The 19,425-nt window shown below is 37.1% G+C and overlaps 1 protein-coding gene across 1 annotated transcript; it reads left to right on the top strand.

Moving 5' to 3' along the window:
* The first annotated feature begins 8 nt into the window (after positions 1-8).
* On the top strand, positions 9-18,376 carry LOC134535024 (interleukin-1 receptor-associated kinase 4-like). Its single transcript, XM_063373856.1, has 10 exons — positions 9-248; positions 3,130-3,295; positions 5,222-5,391; positions 6,865-7,033; positions 9,793-10,047; positions 12,254-12,368; positions 13,591-13,746; positions 14,853-15,011; positions 15,896-15,958; positions 16,546-18,376. Exons 2-10 carry the CDS (start codon positions 3,132-3,134, stop codon positions 16,741-16,743), a joined length of 1,449 nt encoding a protein of 482 aa, XP_063229926.1. The 5' UTR covers positions 9-248; positions 3,130-3,131; the 3' UTR covers positions 16,744-18,376.
* The last annotated feature ends 1,049 nt before the right edge of the window (positions 18,377-19,425 follow it).

Genomic DNA, 19,425 nt, shown 5'->3' with positions numbered 1-19,425 from the left:
TTGGTTGAGTTTGGACATGTGTGCATGGTCTATTTCACTAAATATCGTTTGTTTTCAGTCTGTCATTTGTCAATGCTTCAATATAGCAGACAACAGGATCAGTTGTTGGTTGTCAACAGTACTATAAAATATATTCACCGTTGTTTTAATAGTGACGGTGCTAAATAAGCTGTTCTTAAGAAATATTATGTAGGCAGTACATCGACCCTTCTTCAGACAATAGACATTTGTTTTGTTTTGGCATACAGGTAGTGGTTTTTTGCTTTGCGTGCTTACTCCTTTCTTAGCTGAATTAAAATTATAACATTGTTTTTTTTTCTTCCTCTCTTTGTTGTATGGCGTGATAATAATTTGTTTTCACCTTTTTATGGTTATGGGTTCGATATTGACTGTGGCGGACAAGTGTTTGTGTGGCGTAGGTGGTAGGGGGTATCCGCCTTTGGACTATGATGCAGTTTTGTTTTTGTTATAAATTGATTCAACACGTATTTAGGTTTATTGTCTTGTATTTTCATGAATGACAAATGTAGTGATTAAAGGGAGTGGGCAGGGCGGTAAAGGAAAGGCACAAAAAAATAAACAGAAAGATCCTGGAATATGCGGTTACGACCTGGGACCCATTCCCAGAGAGAAGTGGAGGAGTTGCAATAATACTATGTAGGGTGGCCAGATGGGTAACGGGAACGTTGATGATTGTTTAGGGGGTGGAAGGGGAGACTCACATGCCATGAGTGATGGCTGGAAACATATGACGAGGTACCGTTCAAGTGAGAAGATGGCTGTTTAAAGTTGTGAAGAAGTAAGCGGGCGGGATGTGATAAACTGCAGATTAGACTGCATATTGGGCCAGAGGGTGTGGAGGTATATAGGACACACACTTATCTGGCGAGGACAGGAAGGGATAGAATTGATACTAGGGTAAATATTTACTTGGGCGGTATTTCCGAAAAAAAATGTTAAAAATCCGAAAATACCTTTATTTTATGCTCTTCAACTTCCTCTTTTCATTAAAAGTGGCGGAGGTAAGAAATTCCAAATACTTTAGGAGATATCAAATTTTTTAATTTCTTCATATGTAGTTGAGCGGTATTTGCGAAAAAAAATGTTAAAAATCCGAAAATACCTTTATCATATGCTCTTCAACTTCCTCTTTTGATTAAAAGCGGCGGAGATAAGAAATTCCAAGTACTTTAGGAGATATCGAATTTTTTAATTTTGCAATACAAGACCTGTGGAACCATTCGAGCGGCGCCATTTTTGTTATTTTGCCGTGTGTTCGTGAATACGTGAATCGTGAATGCGTAATTAATAAAATGGTTGATTAGGTCAGGTCAGTTACATTATTAATACTTTCAAACTAAGCCGACATTAAAAATTATTTTGTGAATTAATTTTAATGGCTGTTTAGTTTTAAAATATTTATAATGTAACTGACCTGACCAAACAAACCCGGACAGAGGGTGAACAGTAAACTAAAATCGTCGATTAGGTCAGGTCAGTTACATTATAAATACTTTCAAACTAAGGTGATATTAAAAATAATGTGAATTAATTTTAATTATTCTTTAGTTTTAAATTATTTATAATGTAACTGACCTTACATAACAAACCCGTAACAAAGGATGTACAGTAACAACTCACGTAAATTTTTTTGTTACTTATTACTTGCGCAACAATATCAAAATAACAAATAAGACTTTAAAATTAGAAACGTTAAAAACTCACCTAAGTTGGAGGCGGTAATTAAACACCGTTTTAAACAATAATTGAACTAAATAATCACGTATTAGTTCATTTGAATTCTGGCCTATCACGAACAATCACGTGACATCATTATCCAATAAAAAAACAGATACTCGTACGTAAACAAGAAACAATGGTGCACGCACGCCACAGGAATGCGCTGGTTTTGTGCTGAAATCTAAAAATTCGATATCTCCTAAAGTATTTGGAATTTCTAATCTCCGCCGCTTTTAATGAAAAGAGGAAGTTGAAGAGCATATAATAAAGGTATTTTCGGATTTTTAACATTTTTTTTCGCAAATACCGCTCAACTACATATGAAGAAATTTAAAAATTCAATATCTCCTAAAGTATTTGGGATTTCTAATCTCCGCCGCTTTTAATGAAAAGAGGAAGTTGAAGAGCATTAAATAAAGGTATTTTCAGATTTTTAACATTTTTTTTCGGAAATACCGCCCAAGTAAATATTTACCGATACTAGGCCTTACCGTCTGAGTTTTCAACTATTAAGCCACAGCTTTAACATTATGGTTCCCATATGACATTTTATGTTCAACATGACAGAGGACCTAGCTTTTAGCACTTATTGCCAATAACTTTTATGGACCTTTTTAATAATTATGATAGTTTCTGTTGTCCCAGTGAAATAATCCATTATTAATTTCCTCCTGGAAACCTTTAACCTATTAGTGAACATCAGGCTGTCATGAGGTATAAAATCAGAAACTGATACTTTTTTATTCTGTGTCACACCATAATTTTTGATGACAAAAACAAACTTGAAACTATAGCAAAAAAAAAAATTGAAAACACGTTAATGGCTGGGCTTCCCCCTTAAGTTAGCATTAACAAAGTGCATTCTGTAATTGTAATTTTATTTTTTTCACCAGTAATAATGGTGGAAGGACAGATAATATTCACTGTTGATAAAGTAGTCTATGTCTTTGAGATTGTATATCCCTTCACTACCTTCACTAATAAGGGCTAATCAGGATTCATGAGGATAAATAAGGTTATTGTGTATAATAAGTGTCTTGAGTTTACTACTACACCAATTACAGTTACAATGATAGATAAATTTTATGATAATTGTAGCATGACTTTAAGAAATTATGATAACTACTGTTTCCATACAAAACAAAATTTATATAATTCCTAACGAAATTAGTACCTACCCTAAAAACTTTTGTTTCAAAAGAACAGCAAAAGAGTTTTTAAAAGCAGTGTAAGGCAATTTTTCCTCAATTTTTTTAACATTGAGTAGTAGTGTCACTAGAGATTTAAAGTGATCTTCAGTTGTTTTTGATCATTTACTGAATTTTGTTCAAAATAATTACAAGCAATGATTAAAATAGTTTGTTGGAACTCACTGTGTTCTGTGTGCAGGCATGGACCCCAACTTGGAGGTTCGCAAGCTGCCGGCCGGCGACTTGTTTAATCTGGCCAGCATACTGGAACAGAGCGATAACTGGAAAACACTCATGGCCAGGATGCCCAAGTCGCTCGATGGCGACGCACCGTTTCTTCCAAAATACAAAGTGGAGCACATAAAGTAAGTGTTCGGCATAGGCTTAGGTACATGTTTTATCATTTACTAGTAGAAGTACCCAGCGCTGAAGGGGATTTTTTTTTCTTTTCGAAATCGGATTTTAACAGTAATTGTCTCCTTAATTTGAACATCAAGTGTGTAAAATTTCATCAAAATTTGTCCAAATTCTGATTTAAGTCATATAAAAAGGAAGATGTATGATGGTGGAACGGGGAAGATTGGGAGAAAAGTAGTGTTTCAAATTCTGATGTATTCAATTTAACTTTTTGTTGAAATCAGATGTAGATATTAGTGTTTATCGTATTTTTAACGTCAGGTGTGCAAAATTTCATCAAGAAGAGAAAAATTCTCCTTAAAGGGGTGGGAAAGGGGAATTGGATATTTTTTTTTTAAAAGAACATGTATTCAATTAAATGTTTTTATGAAAACCAGATGTAGACAGTATTTTTTCTTCTTTTGAACATCGACTGTGTAAGATGTTATCAAGTTGTATAAGTACTACAGATACTTGAAGTGGTGGGAAAGGTAGACAGGTGGTTTTTCGAAATCTCGTGTAGATAATTTGATGGGGGTGAAATTTTTATTAAATGTAGACAGTTAATTTTCTCTTAACTTAAAAGTTGAGTTTGCAAAAGTTAATCAAGAAGTACCATAATACTGCTTTAGGGGTAGTAAAGAGAATTAGGGGTGGTTTTTGAAATCTCATGTGGACAAGGGGATGGGAGGATTTTTTTTTTAATCGGACAAGTATGCAAAATTTTATTCATAAATACCAATAGCCTATCCTTTTTTAAGGGGATGGGAAAGGGGAATGGGGTGGTTTTTTAAAATCTGGCTTCTAACGTCTGTGTCCGTATGTGTTGGCTTCATTGTCGGCGAGATGGTAAGGGGCCCGCACAGTCAAGGGTGTATTTGTGTCGGTGAGGCGGGGTGATAAGTGTGACGCTCGCTGGTGCTTCTAGTGCAGTGTCTCCTTTGAACTGGCGCGCATGGAGCAACTGTGAGATTTGAGTGGTAACCATAACATTATATGATGGGGAAACGAAGATGAAGGTGTAATGCAAGTCCTTTGAGTGCTCTCAAAAATCTGTACCAGGGAGTTTCATGCCTTACAAAATAACTGTTAACAATCATTTAAGCACTTTTTGCTCTCCTAAAAAAATACAGTTTAAAATCCAAGTACGTAAACAGGGCTACTCATCCGCCCTCAGCGTGTTCTAAAATGCTCTTCGTAAACAGACACACTTTGATATCACAAGCTTTTTTTCAAAATGTGTGGTTTCTTCTGAAGCTCTGCACACCGTGTGTGTGTGGCCAGATAGGCCATGTTACTTTTAATAATGCAGAATACCTCACACATCCGTACCCCTGAACGGTAACAGGACGAAGGGGTAGGGCCTGGGGGTGGCAATGCATCCATTAGCACATTGGTACCTACTGTGTGTGACCATACCCCTGAACGGGAACAGGAGTAAGGGGTAGGGCCAGGGGGGTGGCCATGCATCCGTTAGCACATTGGTACTGTGTGAAGCCACTCATTTGACCAGCCGGTGGTCCATGCCATGTTCATGGGACACAGGAAACATTGTATTCAGGTGCAGCTTGCATTGTGGAATTCAGTTTTAAGAACAACTGTGTGTGATGGAAGTGACTGTTTTTTGACGCTCAACTAGCCCTCGTCGGGCATAGGAGAGCAGCATTTGGGCCGTGGGTTTTGGTGTGTCGGAGGTTTTCAATTATAGGCCAGTCAATAAGAGGCAAAGTAAGCACTTTTTACCAGCAGACCTGAAAACTTGATATAAGGGTAATTCGTGGATGCTGAATCAAATAGTGTTAATCTTTTTGAAATCGGTCGTGAAGTTTTTGGAGAAAAGGGTCAGAAATTGGTTTGACTCAGTAGAACGGCGCGTGTGTTGTGTGCCGAGGCAGGCTGGTGGAGCAGTGGGCCGGCCGGCAGCAGCGGCTGTGCGCCGAGGTGTTCCTGGAGGAGTGGTCGACGAGCGGCCGGGATCGCCCCACGCTCGCGGCGCTGCTCCGCGTCCTGCAGGGGCAGGACCTGTTCCGCGCTGCCGACTTCGTGGCGGAGCAGCTGCTCGGAGGTCCGTCCCGCTTCATGTGCCGGTCCACACCTCACCGGCTAGCTGTGGCCTGTGTCGCACTTTCGTAAATAACTGGAAAGAAAAAAAAATTATCAGAAGTCGCAGGTAGTTCTGTTGATGATAAATATTTTGCGGTTTCAATACTCGAAAAAATTTATTAAATTTAGACTATTTTTAAATTCTGAATGTGGCAATCCTCAAGGATTGTTTTACATAGCTCTACTTACCTGTACCTATTTTTTTTTTTAACCTGAAAAAAATGTTTTGCCAATATAAATTGAGATAAAATATTTGCTCTGATAGTATGTAGGAGACTATTTCTTTTTTTCTGTTATGTTAACAGCATTTAGTAGGAGTAATTTCATGAATGGAACGTAAATGTGTGAACATGGTGCTGCCATCTGTGGAGGATGGCGCAGATAAGAAATCAGAAAGCCAAAGGAAAACTTTATATTACTAACTTTTTTTAATGAAATTTAACGATATGGGCAGTATTTTAGTAAAATTTTAATGTCGAAAATCATGAATAATGGGTTTAGAATTTTTTTCAAGCTTTTTTCATATTTATCGTAGCCATTTCGTTATAGTATAGTTTAAAATTTTGGTCTGCAATTGATTTAATAGTCAACGAATTCTAGCGGCAGGTGCAGAACCTACGTGTGATTCGCTTCAAGAAATGAAGTTGAAAACACAGTTTGCATGTATTCATCACGTTTGGCATTATTTTAAAGAATTCTACATTAAAGTTTATGTCCGAGGCCCGAGTTTCAAATTATAAGTGTATTTGCAACACGAGAACATATGAATTTTCTCATTACCGAGGTTAGATTTTACACATCTCTTGCCAGTACTGAAAGACTCACTCACAATTTTTTTGTTTACATTTATTTTATTATGTACATAAGCACTTTATAAATGTGGTACTCATGCATGCAGTCTTTAGAGTTTGCTGGAAAAGTTCCAGCAGTTTTTTTGATGCTTTCCATACTGTTTACATCGAGTGCAATAAATTTAAAGTAAATAATAATTAATTAATAGAGACCTGCAAAAATTCGCGGTTTCGATGGCCTTCAGGATTGACTGCACATACCCCTGTACACTCCCGGCAAATAACGCAAGTTCGTTCATTGGCTGCCGACTTGTGAGTCGTCTCAGCTGGTTTGTCTGTGATTCGATCCTTCTTTGGTTGAGGGTATATAACTGGTTGAGATTTGTCCAGATGAACAGTAAGCCAATATCAAAATCATCTAAGAGGTATGTGTGTTTGAATTCTAGCCGATCACCGAATGAATCCGCGAATTTTGCAGGTCTATATTAATTAATAACAAAACAGTTTTAATAGCTAGTATTCGTTGTAAGTTTCAATAAAAAGTCGGTGAATGGTTCAGTATCTCCTGAAGTGTTTGTGGTATCCAAACCAAACTGTCGGGATGAGGAGAGCACGGGGTGAGGAAGGGTGTGCGGTGCCGGCAGTCGGCAGGCCGGAGCGACCGGGGAGCGGGCCGGCGGCCCCCGTGGACGTGTCGACCGACGTGATCGAGCAACTGGTGCCCGTGGCTGCAAGCCTGGGGCTGGGGGCAGAGCGCGGGGAGACCCCGCGCCAGCTGCGGGAGGGGCTCATCGCGGAGCGCCTGGACCTCGGGTCTGTAGGGGTGTGCGAGCAGTCAAACTATGTTCCTCATTCGGGAATTATTTGATGTTCCTTTCTTTTTAAACATTATTCATTACCAATAGATGCAGCAAGACAAAACTCGTTAAAAAAAAAAAAAATGAAAATGAAAATCGTGTAACATTAATGAAGCCAAAAAGATTAACTAAGAAATTTAGATTGGTTTCCTGAAAATGTTTTTTGTTTGAAAAAAATATATAATTCTGTTATTTTGATTAAATTATACTTTAAAAAAAACTCTATTTTTAAGTACGTATATAATCAGTTGAAAAAAAAATTTAAAACACAAAACTTTACTGATTTAAGAAAAATGCATTCTCATTTTTTTCCCTTATTTATGTGCATATGTTTCTTTCTTTTTACCCTCTTTTATCGCATAATCGTCGCACTCGCATATCCATCGCACCTATATTTCAGGCCGTCAAAATTGGGATAAAAAAACTTCTCGCGTAAACGTCACATTTTGTTTTTGGTCCCGCTATTAAATGCCGAGTGCTTTGTGTAGGTATCTTTTTCATTTAAACAATGTATTTTAAAGTAGAAATGTAATATTTATTCAGATATTACCACTTACTTATTTAATTAACGGAAATATGAAGTTGTCTGACGTGTAAATTTTCTTTTAAAGAAATTTTTAAACGTTATTACCTTTATCTGTTCGTTTGCATCGTCGCGATGTACCACTTACAATAATGTAGCCAGGGCTAGTTGGCATCATTCGTGTTTGGTTATGTTGCTTCCCGTATAGAGCGCATTTACATAGTCGAATATTGATATCTGGCTGAGTGCATGTAACGCGCGCTCTCTGTCAACTGTCAAGTTAACTACATTTGATGGTCTGCACTCTTTCGTGGTAAGTCTGTACTTCGACAATAGTTATGCGTACCGACTCACGATGGCGTAATAGTTTTGGTTTTTTATTTAAAGTTAAAGAAAAGTTTTTGTTGCATGACTTATTAATTTAAATTTTTCGGCGTCCTCTTTTAAACTTCACTTTTTAAATAATTGTACTTTCCATGAATGGCTATGTTTTTATGAATAACTTTATCTAACAAAAAAAAATTTCTCGCATAATCGTTGCACCCCTACTTTTTAAAACTTGATTTTAGAATAAAATGTTTGACGATTATGCGAGAAAATACTGTAATTTTACCATATCCTGTATTAATTTTTCTGGACCTCTGAGAAATTTGGAGGAAAAATGGTTTGAATTACATAAGAAAAACGTTCATCATTTGTGAATAATTTTATATTCAATTTGAAAGTCAATTTTAATAATAAAAAGAAAACGTGATTAGCCCATTTGTGCCCTGAATGGCCTTCTTGCCAGTGTAACTCAGTATCTTTGAGGTGTAGGACACAGGGGTCACAAAATGGTAACTTTTAATGATAGCAAGTTTTTTTCATTTGTTTCAACTTTAATAATTTTCAGGTTTCTTCCCTAGTAATAGAAATTGCATCATAAAACTTTAATACATTATCCATGAACTCCTTTAGTATACAAAAAAATTTTTTTCAAGATATTAGCTTAATGTTGGGTAGTCAGAGCGGCCATCCTGTATTTTCTTAGTCGAGAGGCCGCCCATTCCTTCCCCTGGCTTCCCTGTCCCAAGTGCTCGGTCCCAGCTGCCATTATAAAGAATGTATCTCTAAAACAGTTTGAATTAGAAAGGCTTGCACGTAAGTGTGCTTCTTCGGGGCAACTCTGGTCGAGTGGATGAATTAGTATCCTCCTGCAAAGGTGATCCAGGGTTGGTTCCAGTAGGCACAAGTGGGAAACATGGGGGGAAAGTTTCAGTGAGCTGCTCACTTTAAACTTATAAAGTTAAATGTAATTAGCAATCAAATTACCTTTAGGGCTATAAATTTCAGTTAGACACTATGCTTGGGTTAAATATATGTACCAGAGATAATTCTGGACGAATGGACGTACCTTTGAGAATTGAACTAATCAACATAATTATATTTTGTGCACTACCTATTATTTTCTTGAGATATTTTGTGATAGTGTCAGGCGACGAATTAAAGGGGTCCTTAAAATCACCTTATATGTGTTTGCACAAGAGGATACGAACCATGAATCCTCATTATTGTGTGTTATATGAATGACTGCACAGGTTTTTCTCGAACGGTGTTTTAGTTCAGTATGGCACTTGTAGTCACTCTTAACTGTTTGTAAACAAGCTTTGAGTTCACCATCAGTATATATGTATATGCAATATGTGACTTAATTAATACATATAACTAGAGACCCGGAAAATTCGCGGGTTCATTTTGTGTTATGCTAAATAACAAATAATTATACCTTAGTGCGGCTTCTGTCATTGGTTCACTGTTAATCTGGAGGTCTGAGAGCCAATTAGAGACCCTCACTCATAGAAGTGTCGAATCACAGGCCACCCAGTCGAGACGACTCACAAGTCAGCAGCCAATGAACAGTTGGCATTTGTCAGAGTGTGTAGAGGATATTGGAGTCCATCCTGGAGGTCGTTGAACCCGCAAATTTTCCGGGTCTCTAATATAACATATTTGTCAGCAATTTGGATATGATGTGACTACAATTATTTCTAGGATTTGAAATTTTCCCCGACTTCAAGGAGTTTGGGTACCACTAATCTAGACCGAGATCCATCTTTGGTGAGAGACTCAGTGTGGTTTTTCATTGTCATCAGTGTTTCTTTGACTCAGTAGCTCACTGGAAGGTGGATTGTTCTCCACCGTGTGTACTCAAGGGCGCCGGAGCAGGAGACGCTGCCTCTGGACGCGAGGCTGCCACACTTCAGTTACGTCGAGCTGGAGAACTTCACGGACAGCTTCTGCGACCTGCCCGCGACGGAGCCGCGGGGCCGCAAGCTGGGCACGGGAGCCTTCGGGACGGTCTACCTCGGGATATTCCCGTCCGGTGACAGGGTCGCAGTCAAGCGGCTGAACAGCGACGCCTTCAGTGCCCAGCTCCAGTTCCGCAACGAGATAGAGAGTCTCAGCAGGTGGGTGCGTGGCGATGTGTCGGTTCGCGTTGTCTTGGCAGGCATGGTTCTACTGAAGTAGGGAACTCAAAACTTTCGAAGGCTTGCACGCAAGATTACTTCTGGTAAAGGTTTTCCGTAGCCAGTCTCAAAGTATGAAATCACATGGTGGTAGATGAAGCCAAACTGGCATTAAGATTATTTGCTGTTGTGCTAAGTTAAAGTGCCTGTAAAAATAGCATGACCAAATCAAAATTCTGTAAATAACTCATTTCAGTAGTGGGCATTCCATGAACTGGTGGGTTTTCTCAGGGTATCACCCATTCCCTCCACCAATTCGTTCCATCTCTGTTTCTTCCTCACCTCATCAGTTCATCACCCATCACAATTTCTTTTAAACTCGATGTTGAGACATTAAGCTTCCATTCATTCACTTGTTTGTTTGTTCGTTCATTCATTCATTCATTCATTCATTCATTCATTCATTCATTCATTCATTCATTTAATTGAAGAGCTTATCTGTATAGAAAACTAACCGACAAAAATGAAACAACCCTTTTTAGTGGAATAGTGATTTTTACAATAGGCAACAGGTAACAATGCCACTAATGTACAAGTCCCAATTTCCTACATTATTTTTTGTTTGACTAAAAGTTGGTATTCCCCAATAAACAGAGCTAACTGTTGTAAGGCATTGTTTTGAATTTTTGCATTAGATCCATATTCGGGGTAACTGTTCAATAGGAGAAGCAGTTATTCATTCACCATGCACATGTTCAGCAGAAAATTATTTGTATTGAAGCAGCTCTAATTATAGTTTTGGTTTATATTGGTGTGTGTTCTGTGGTAGTGGGGGTTTGGTCTCTGAGGGAGGAGATGCGATCTAAGGACCAGTCTACCTTTGGGCATCCGTTCAACTTGAAGGATATTGTGGAATTATGCCCTACAACGGAGCGTGATTGGCTCCACGTGAAAGGAAAATGCGAGCACCCTTAGAAAATCCATGCATTTACTGCATACAAGAAAATAATCAAATTTTTACCCTGGCAGCCTGACCACAGTGTTGGTGAATTCATAGTGCTATATATTGTACAGCTTGGTAGATTTAGTTATTAATGATTGAGTTATGTAGTAAGTTATTGACCTGCTATTTTTCTTATTTCTTTTAGCTTTACGGGGAATACGGTGAGTGTTATGTTACACAACTTTGCTGCTGCATGTTTGTTGGGTTAATGTTTCACGTTGATGATTAAAGTGTGTACCTAACTGCATTCATATAACATATGTGTTCTTTTAATTTTCTAAGTTTTTATCTTGTGAACTTAAACATTCCCTTAAAATCCTCTTCCTACTGCCACCTTTCCCAAACTTGGAGATCAGTACGCTTCAGCCATCTCTTTCGCTGCCTTTACATAGTGATTTTCTTATGCATTTTACCTAGTTTCATCATCTTCCATTATCAACTTGTTATGTTCTAAACTCGTAACATGTATAAACTACCCAGTCTATTTTTTTTTGCAAGCCTTCTAATCCTAAAGACTGTTTGGTCTTGCAGTTATTCTTTAATAATTCTTATCCTTTATAATATGCTTCTTATTATTTATTTTCCACCTTACACTTCCTTATAGGTTATTTAATGTTCTTGTGCAGTGGTTCTATATTATTATTACTTGGATTGGTCAGCCTGAATTTTTTTACATACTTTTACTCTTTGGAAGTATAAAGGGTACTTGTTATGGTGTCAATTGTTATGGAATAAGGTGGGAGCTTGCATTCAAAAGAACTCTGGGTTTTAAATCCAGATCTTCTACGGTAACACCTTTCATGGCAAATAATTGGGTGGTTCCTTGCCAGAGGCCAAAACATGAGCTGGTGCATGGAAACGTTTTCTAATCTGTATCTTTTCCAAATGTTACAATATTTGTGAAAATAATTTTTTTGAGTGCTTTTAGAAAGGTTCAGGAAAGGAATATTTCCCCTACTAAAACTTGGAAGTTTAGTTACTGTGCGCTAGCATTTGCAAGGTGCCACATTGGCCAGAAAATACAGTATTGTCTCAGCTCTAGATAAAATGTTTTCTAGGCTGGCTCATTAAACAAAGTCAACTTAGCAGAACAAACACGGAGAAGGGTAAAAAATGTTCAGCGTGAAACCTTTATTATGCATCTGTTTTTTTCTTTCTTACTTTTGTGAGTAAGTCAACCCTGCTGGTTTGTCGATGTTTCAGGTACCGGCACGAGAACCTACTCCCCCTGCTCGGGTATTCCTGCGACGGCCCCGCCTATTGCCTCGTCTACCAGTACATGAGCAACGGTTCCCTTCAAGAGAGGCTTGCGTGTCGTGTGAGTGCATGATTAGCGATTACCAACCAGTGGGGACGAGATTATATGACAAATAACACTGTAAAGTATGTCAATGCACCATATATAGGGACACCTGTATTTCGCGATGTCATTTCATGTCAAGGTATTATCACAAAACACTGTAGCTTTTTCTGAGAGTCATGCCAAATTGTGAGGGTGCAGCAGTACGGTGACCACATTCTCATTGGCCCCGTCACGACACCTCTCACCGACCTCAGCCAATAACCACAGGAGGAAAGATACAGTATTTTGTGAAATACCTTGACACGAAATGTATTCGCGAACTACAGGTGTCCCTAACCATATAACACACAGAGCACCGAAATGCAATTAAAATCATGAAAATAATCAGCATTTTCAATCAAAACTTAACTCTAATGGCAAAAACCTAAACTTTAAAATATTAAATTGAATGAAAGTAATTTATTTGGTTTGTACCACAATTAAATAAGTAAGATAAGAGTAAGTTAAACCTTTTTAATCTTAAACTGTTATTTGTTACTAATTTTTAAATTTCAATCTTAGAACATTTTTCAAACACAAAAATACTTAAGTTTTTTTATTTATTTTTTTATTTAGAAAGGTTAAGATATGCATATTACAAATTATTATGTTGTAAAAGTGCATCATGTATCAGTCAAAATGACAATGTTAAGGAGAAATTAGTATCATGAAACATTACGTATCATATTTGTTCAGTTATATGCTATCTATTTCAATAAACAGTTCTATAAAAATTAAAAACCATAACATTGAAATAACCTATTTTAAAAACAAAGTTGGCCTGAGAATAAAACTATAAAATCTTTTCTCCATCATTAGACTTTCTGAACATCAGAGGTCTAATTTTCTATCCAGTTAACTCATTTTAATCATTCATTCATTTTTTTAAAATATAATTAGTGCATATCATTGTAAAGTGTAAGCATGAAACAAACTTCAATATGAAAAAATTTGAACTTAAAATAAATTATAATATTTTGTTGGAGTTATTAAAAATCACATTCAGATCTAAAGTAAGATCTGTAAAGTTGAATTTTGAATTGAAGTTTTAATCTTTCTTTGGCCAGACTACATTTTCTTGAGTTCAGTCATAGCTCACTGAAATTCAACCAAATACTTACATACGCACGTATCATTTAGTTTTTAGAATTCGCCACAATAGTCGTGGTGTTAAATTGAAACGGATGTTTGCTTCAAGGGTGCTGGCGACATCCTGCCGTGGAAGCTGCGGCTGCAGATTGCGCTGAAAACTGGCCGTGGCATTGTATACCTTCACACGGCGTACGAACGGCCGCTCATCCACCGTGACATCAAGAGTGCCAACATTCTTTTGGATGACAACCTGCAGCCCAAGGTGCCGGTCAGCTTATTGTTACTCACGTGTTAAGTTTCCATTACGTACACTTAGAGTTTACGGCTTAAGTGAAACTCCAGCTTGCTTCTGCCAAAATTACTTACGGTAGTATGCTAATTTTTGTCATTTTTCGTCAAAATATCTGGTGGTTTTCGTGTGTGTTACAAAGCATGTTTGTCGACACAGTGCAAGTATTTAGTAAAATTTTATTGAGTGGTCAGAGCTCTTGGTATTCATAGAGATAGTCGAGTTTGATTTCTGGCGAGGTTGAATGCAGATATTTTGGCAAGTGAGGATCATGGCGGAAGGTGCTGTGAGCCAGTGCTTTTTCTCAGGATTTTTCAGTTTCCACCAACCTCTCATTCTGTCAGTGCTCCATTCTCATAGCATCACCACTCCTCATTTCATTTTGAAATGAACACCACAAAAAAAAAATTCAAACATGTATCAAAATACATGTCATGTCAAGAAATAAGGTGTGATTTGATTGTTTCTATAATAAGTGATAATTTTTTTAATTTATTTGTGACATGCCTACTAAGAGTTTAGAAAAACTTTAATATTTCGCACAACATACATATATACAAATAGTCAAATATTAAAAAAAAACAGGCTATTATAAGAAAAGAAACATAAGTAATTACATGATATAAAGCTAATAAATTTAGATTTAACATGTTGACAATGAGGTTATTAGAAACAGATACACGCGATAACTCAGATCAGAAAATTTCCTACGTATCTGCCATGGCCTGTAACAAGGAACCATTCCAATAGCCAGACGTAATTTGGAAAACCATGTAAAACCGAAAAAACGATGGCTCAGAAAGGATTTGAAACCGGGTCTCTTGAACAGCAAGTCCAGTGTATTTACGTATTACCACTGCGTCACTTTGCTCCATGAAAGTGTTCATGTCAGTTCATAAAAGTTTTATGTTTTTAGAAAGTTTTAATATGGTAGGATAGAAATCATTATTTAGCAAGGGTTTGCATGTCAACCCACCAATATTTTTTATTTGTCAAAAATGTTTTTAGATGACTTGTAGTTAAAAGCTGTAGCGATGTGGCTAGAGCACAGTGGAACTGTATCACGATCTTCTCCGCAGCTCGGAGACTTCGGCCTGGTGCGACTAGGCTCCACCACCAGCCAGACCAAGAGCATCAGCATGAAGACGAACACGGTGTATGGCACTTCAGCGTACATGCCTTTGGAAGCATTTCGCGGAGACATCTCCGTGAAACTGGACACCTTCAGCTTTGGAGTGGTGGGTACTTGCATACGTTGTAAACCTGTGTACCTTTGTTGTGTGGTGAATGTACGGCTGGTGCTTTGCCTTTAAAGAGATTTTTGGAACTACGTGGAGATTGAAAATCATTCTTGCGAAAAAATAATATTTTTGTTTAGTTGAAGTGTTCTCACGGGACTCATCTCTGGAAACGAAATTGAGTAGACATTATTTGTCTCACCCTTTTTTCCCCTCTCTTTCACCCTTATGTTAATGTTTGGGAGTTACCCTCGTGTGGTGAGGTAAAGGACAATAGTTTTGCTTAGCCCACTGCGAGATTTCCACTTATTTATGTGCACTTTGTGGATGCCTAAGTGGTTCAATGCATGTACCAATACTCCTTTTAAATCACTATCCTTGTACAGCACTGGCCTTTTAAACAACTCCTCACCACCGGTCCTGTCTTGGATGCTACAACGCTAACCTCCAGTGCCCAGCTGTTGAAAAATCCTTTCCTCCGAGTTGTCCGAACATCTCTCGGGTGTATGTTATGCGTCATTCTGTGGTTCAGCAAGTTCTCGAGTTGTTCCAAACACTCGAGTCTCAAGCTTTTCGTCTCAGCAGCAATGGAAACGTCTTTATATGGATGGGACAGCTCAGCGTTAGTTCCAGTAGATGAGTCATTCATTTTAACCTTGCACTGGCCTGTATTTCATCTTCAAATTGTCCCGTCCCTCAAATTCAACTTGGCCTCATCTTAGTACCCAAGCTCTAAGAGGGTCAGCCTCCAGCGCGATCTTGAAGCTCTCGTCTTAAGCCACACATCTTAAAGAATTAAAAAAACTCTCCCTTTGCATTAAGCTTGTACAGTAGAATTCGGTGTGTATGCGCACTTAAGTGTTTAAATTTCTCCTACTTTGCAGGTGATGCTTGAACTGTTGACAGCGCTGCCACCTTACGATGAAGGAAGAGAAGGATTTGATTTGGTGAGTTAAATATTAATGCAAGGGTTGGAATGGTTACTAAAGCATGCATTTGCCGTTTACAGTTTTTTATCTTTAATTACTATTATAATATTAATAATTGCTTGACTTTTACAAACTGCATGTAACAAGTAGCATATATGCAGCGACAACATCATTCAATACAGAAAACAAAATGCAATGTTTATGAAATGGAACATCTGAAGAAATTGTCCCAGATAAAAAAAATGGCATGACAATGAGGTTACACATTTCGGATTGGGAAAAAGCAATGTGTCTGGGGGGACTAAACTTACCACACACTAATATTTGTTTTATGTAATCAACTTCATTATATTCTTACACATAACAGTTATAAATAAATATAAATACAGCTTGAATACTTCAAAAAATACTTTGTATGTTCCTAATGTTATGGTTTTCCACAATGGCTTTTCATAATGTCAGTTTCTTTGGAGAGTTATATTAATTAACATTTGAAGAATATGTTTATGTATTGGTGCACTGTTGATGACAAGCAGTCTTGACTGACGTGTGGTGTGGACTGTGATGTGGGCTCGAGCTGGAGTAACAGGAGGGCTGTTCCGAAGGTAACTCACGTGACGGACACGTGTGAGGAGTCGATCGCGCCCTTGCTGGACGCGGAAGGGGGGGCGCCGCTCCCCGAGGCCGAGCTCGCGTTTGCGCTCGCGCTGGAGTGCATCGAGAGCGAGAAGAGGCGCCGGCCGACGATGGCCGCCGTCGTCGAGAAGCTGCAGGCTCTCGTCGCCGGTGCCAGCCCGGCGTGACGTGCGGCTGTTTCGAAACCCGGGGCGCTCGTTTATTGAAACTGCCGATGAAGCTCTATCAGCGAACGATCACTACGTGCAAAATACGGTTCACCAATAACGGCAATAACTTAAGATGTTAGTTTTCTGGAAAAGTATGTTTGAGAAAATTTCCCGGCGATTTACCAGAAAAACTTCTGCGAAACTTTAAAATTTTCTAAATGATCACACTAAAATTTATCAATTTTTTTAACACAAACAGAACCAAATAAATTATACATTTGATCTTTCTTTACAACGTAATGGCTAGACACGCATTTGTTATTTTATTTTATGATACAAAGTGGTGTTCTTTTTAGGTAAAAGTGTTTTTAATTAACCCGTTTTTTTTTTGCGTATTTACGTAAATTTCATCGACTAGTAAACAAACAACATAAACACAAATCGAGAATAAAGTTTCCATAGAACTACAGATATAAAAATATTTAAATTGATGCAAGTTTGTTTTTAAACATAAATTTTGCATTAAGGTTTTGTAAGTTAATCCTCTGCATTTTATGAGAAGTAAAAAAATCACGTGATCACAACTTTGATAAATGCATGTCTCTAGTAATGGCTCATTTAACATATCCTCTACCAACTGATAGGAACTAAAATTGTACCTACCAATCTGCAGAAAAAAAAATTATTGTATTAATGTTTCTATCTTAAATTATGTAAATCATCTATGTTGGTTATGGATAAAAGGAAAATGTTTTGGAAAAATTTGTTACATTTTTCTAGAAGATTTTTCCCATTTACATTTCTACCAATAACCTAACAGCTATGTGAAGTATGAGTGATGTTGAACTGTCCTTAAGTTGGAAACTAAACCTAGAATAAAACCCCATTTTATGTTTTTATTCTGAAGTACTTAAATGAACATTTTTTTTAATGTATTGCTTACCTGATCTCTGTGGGCCTGGGAGCTACAATGAAACATTTACTATTTCATCACCACAGTCAGTATTTATTCTGTAATAAAATTACTTGATCAACTTGCTTATCAATTCTTTCTGCCAACTCAACCATGGGTAGTACAGAAATCAGAAATCAACAGTAGTGCTTTATATGTACTTTGATTTGTCAACTTTTTTTTTTTCAGAGTCTATATATATATGTTTTACTTAATTGGAATGATTTTGCAGCCAATAAAACAGATATGTAATTAGTAGCGTGCCAGTGTTCATAGTCAATGATACCATGATGAGTTAATAGGTACATACGGTACATATATGCAAGTGACCATTAAATCTAAGACTTTGTTCCACGGGCTGTACCTTTTGAAAGTTCGGTACCCAAGATGTAGTGGTAGGAAAAAAGTTGTGGATGTAGAGTTACAAAGGTTTTACTGTAAATATTACCACCTCAGTACATGAGTTTTAAGAAAGTAAACTATTTTTGCTGTCTCTATAGTTATTGTAACTTATGACCTGTCATTAATTTTATCTTTGTAATAATAAAAAAAAATTATAAATTTATAGGATATTTCTGTTTTTAATAATTGTTTTTAAATCTTGTTTATGTATTTTAAGGAAAAACGTTCCTGTAATATGTAACATGTTTTCTTGCTTTGTTTTTTAATTTAAATTCTTTGTAATTACTGTATTATATGTAAATGATATTAATATATATTATATTTCTCTAATTATAACTGTTGCTTGAATATCTGTAAACCATGTATTTTTCTGTGTGTTAACCCGTCAAAATGCCACATCATGAAACCAGGTATTAGGCTTGTGCCAATATCAGTTTTTTATTTTGAATCCAATACGAATATCGAATTTGAATTGTAAGAATTAGAATCCCACTAAAAAATTATTTTCACATAATATAACAAATACAATAGAAGTAAGTGTGTAGTTTAGTGGCTTCTGGGAAATTAGAAAATAATACGTAAGGGAAAGGTTGGTTAGGTTAAGTTAGCTACAATTGATATTGGTAAAATTTTGAACGGAATATATAAATATTTTTCATGGTATTCAAGATAGGATATTAAAAAAAAAATTTTTTTTTCATAAACAGTGCAAAGTGAACATGTAAGGCGATTGCAGTTAGTGTGACGAAACTTCAAGACGGTGGGTTTAAAAAGCATGTACAGTGAGCAGTTTTAATCTATAGTTAACTATAATGTAGGTATATAAAAAAATTAAAACTTGTTGTTATGATTTTTTCACTATATGAAAAAAAATCATTATTTATATTAACATTTATGGATTATATGTTTGGCTTGTTTTAACTTAAGAACACACTAGCTGCTTACAATGTTCCTCTCTTTTTCTGTCCAGTGTTTATGTGCTTGGTAAACGAAGCAAAGTAAGACTTTTTTTTTTAAGCCACATGGGAGAAGATAACTGCCTGGGCTTTCACCGTGCTAGGAGTGTGTGTGGACCTGTATCCGGTCGGTTGTCGCTCACTGTGTGTTATCACCCAGAAAAATGTTTTAGGTTGTTAGGCTTTAGGAGTCTTTGATGTGAATATGCAACCAGATGTTTTCCACGAGATCCATACAAGTTTTTTTCTCTTCGCCACCCTGTTTTGAATGAAACTAATCACAGAGCTGGCATGCCATGTTTCTAACCTCTGATCTTAAAACTGTCAACTTTTGACACCCCGAGCAGCATTTTGATTTTTACTTATCCTCATCAGTTGTAATCTGTTTCT

The sequence above is a fragment of the Bacillus rossius genome, chromosome 8 (assembly GCF_032445375.1).
Source record: "Bacillus rossius redtenbacheri isolate Brsri chromosome 8, Brsri_v3, whole genome shotgun sequence".
In the NCBI taxonomy this organism is placed as follows: domain Eukaryota; kingdom Metazoa; phylum Arthropoda; class Insecta; order Phasmatodea; family Bacillidae; genus Bacillus; species Bacillus rossius.
Note: the sequence above shows the minus strand (reverse complement) of the source record. Positions and strands in the feature narration are given on the sequence as shown.

Bases quoted from the DNA above. Each gene is read 5' to 3' on its own strand.
- LOC134535024 (XM_063373856.1), top strand. From the start codon at position 3,132: ATGGACCCCAACTTGGAGGTTCGCAAGCTGCCGGCCGGCGACTTGTTT. The intron at 7,034-9,792 runs GTCTGTAGGGGT...TGTGTACTCAAG, and splicing joins GCGGAGCGCCTGGACCTCGG to GGCGCCGGAGCAGGAGACGC. The intron at 15,959-16,545 runs GTGAGTTAAATA...GCTGTTCCGAAG, and splicing joins GAAGAGAAGGATTTGATTTG to GTAACTCACGTGACGGACAC.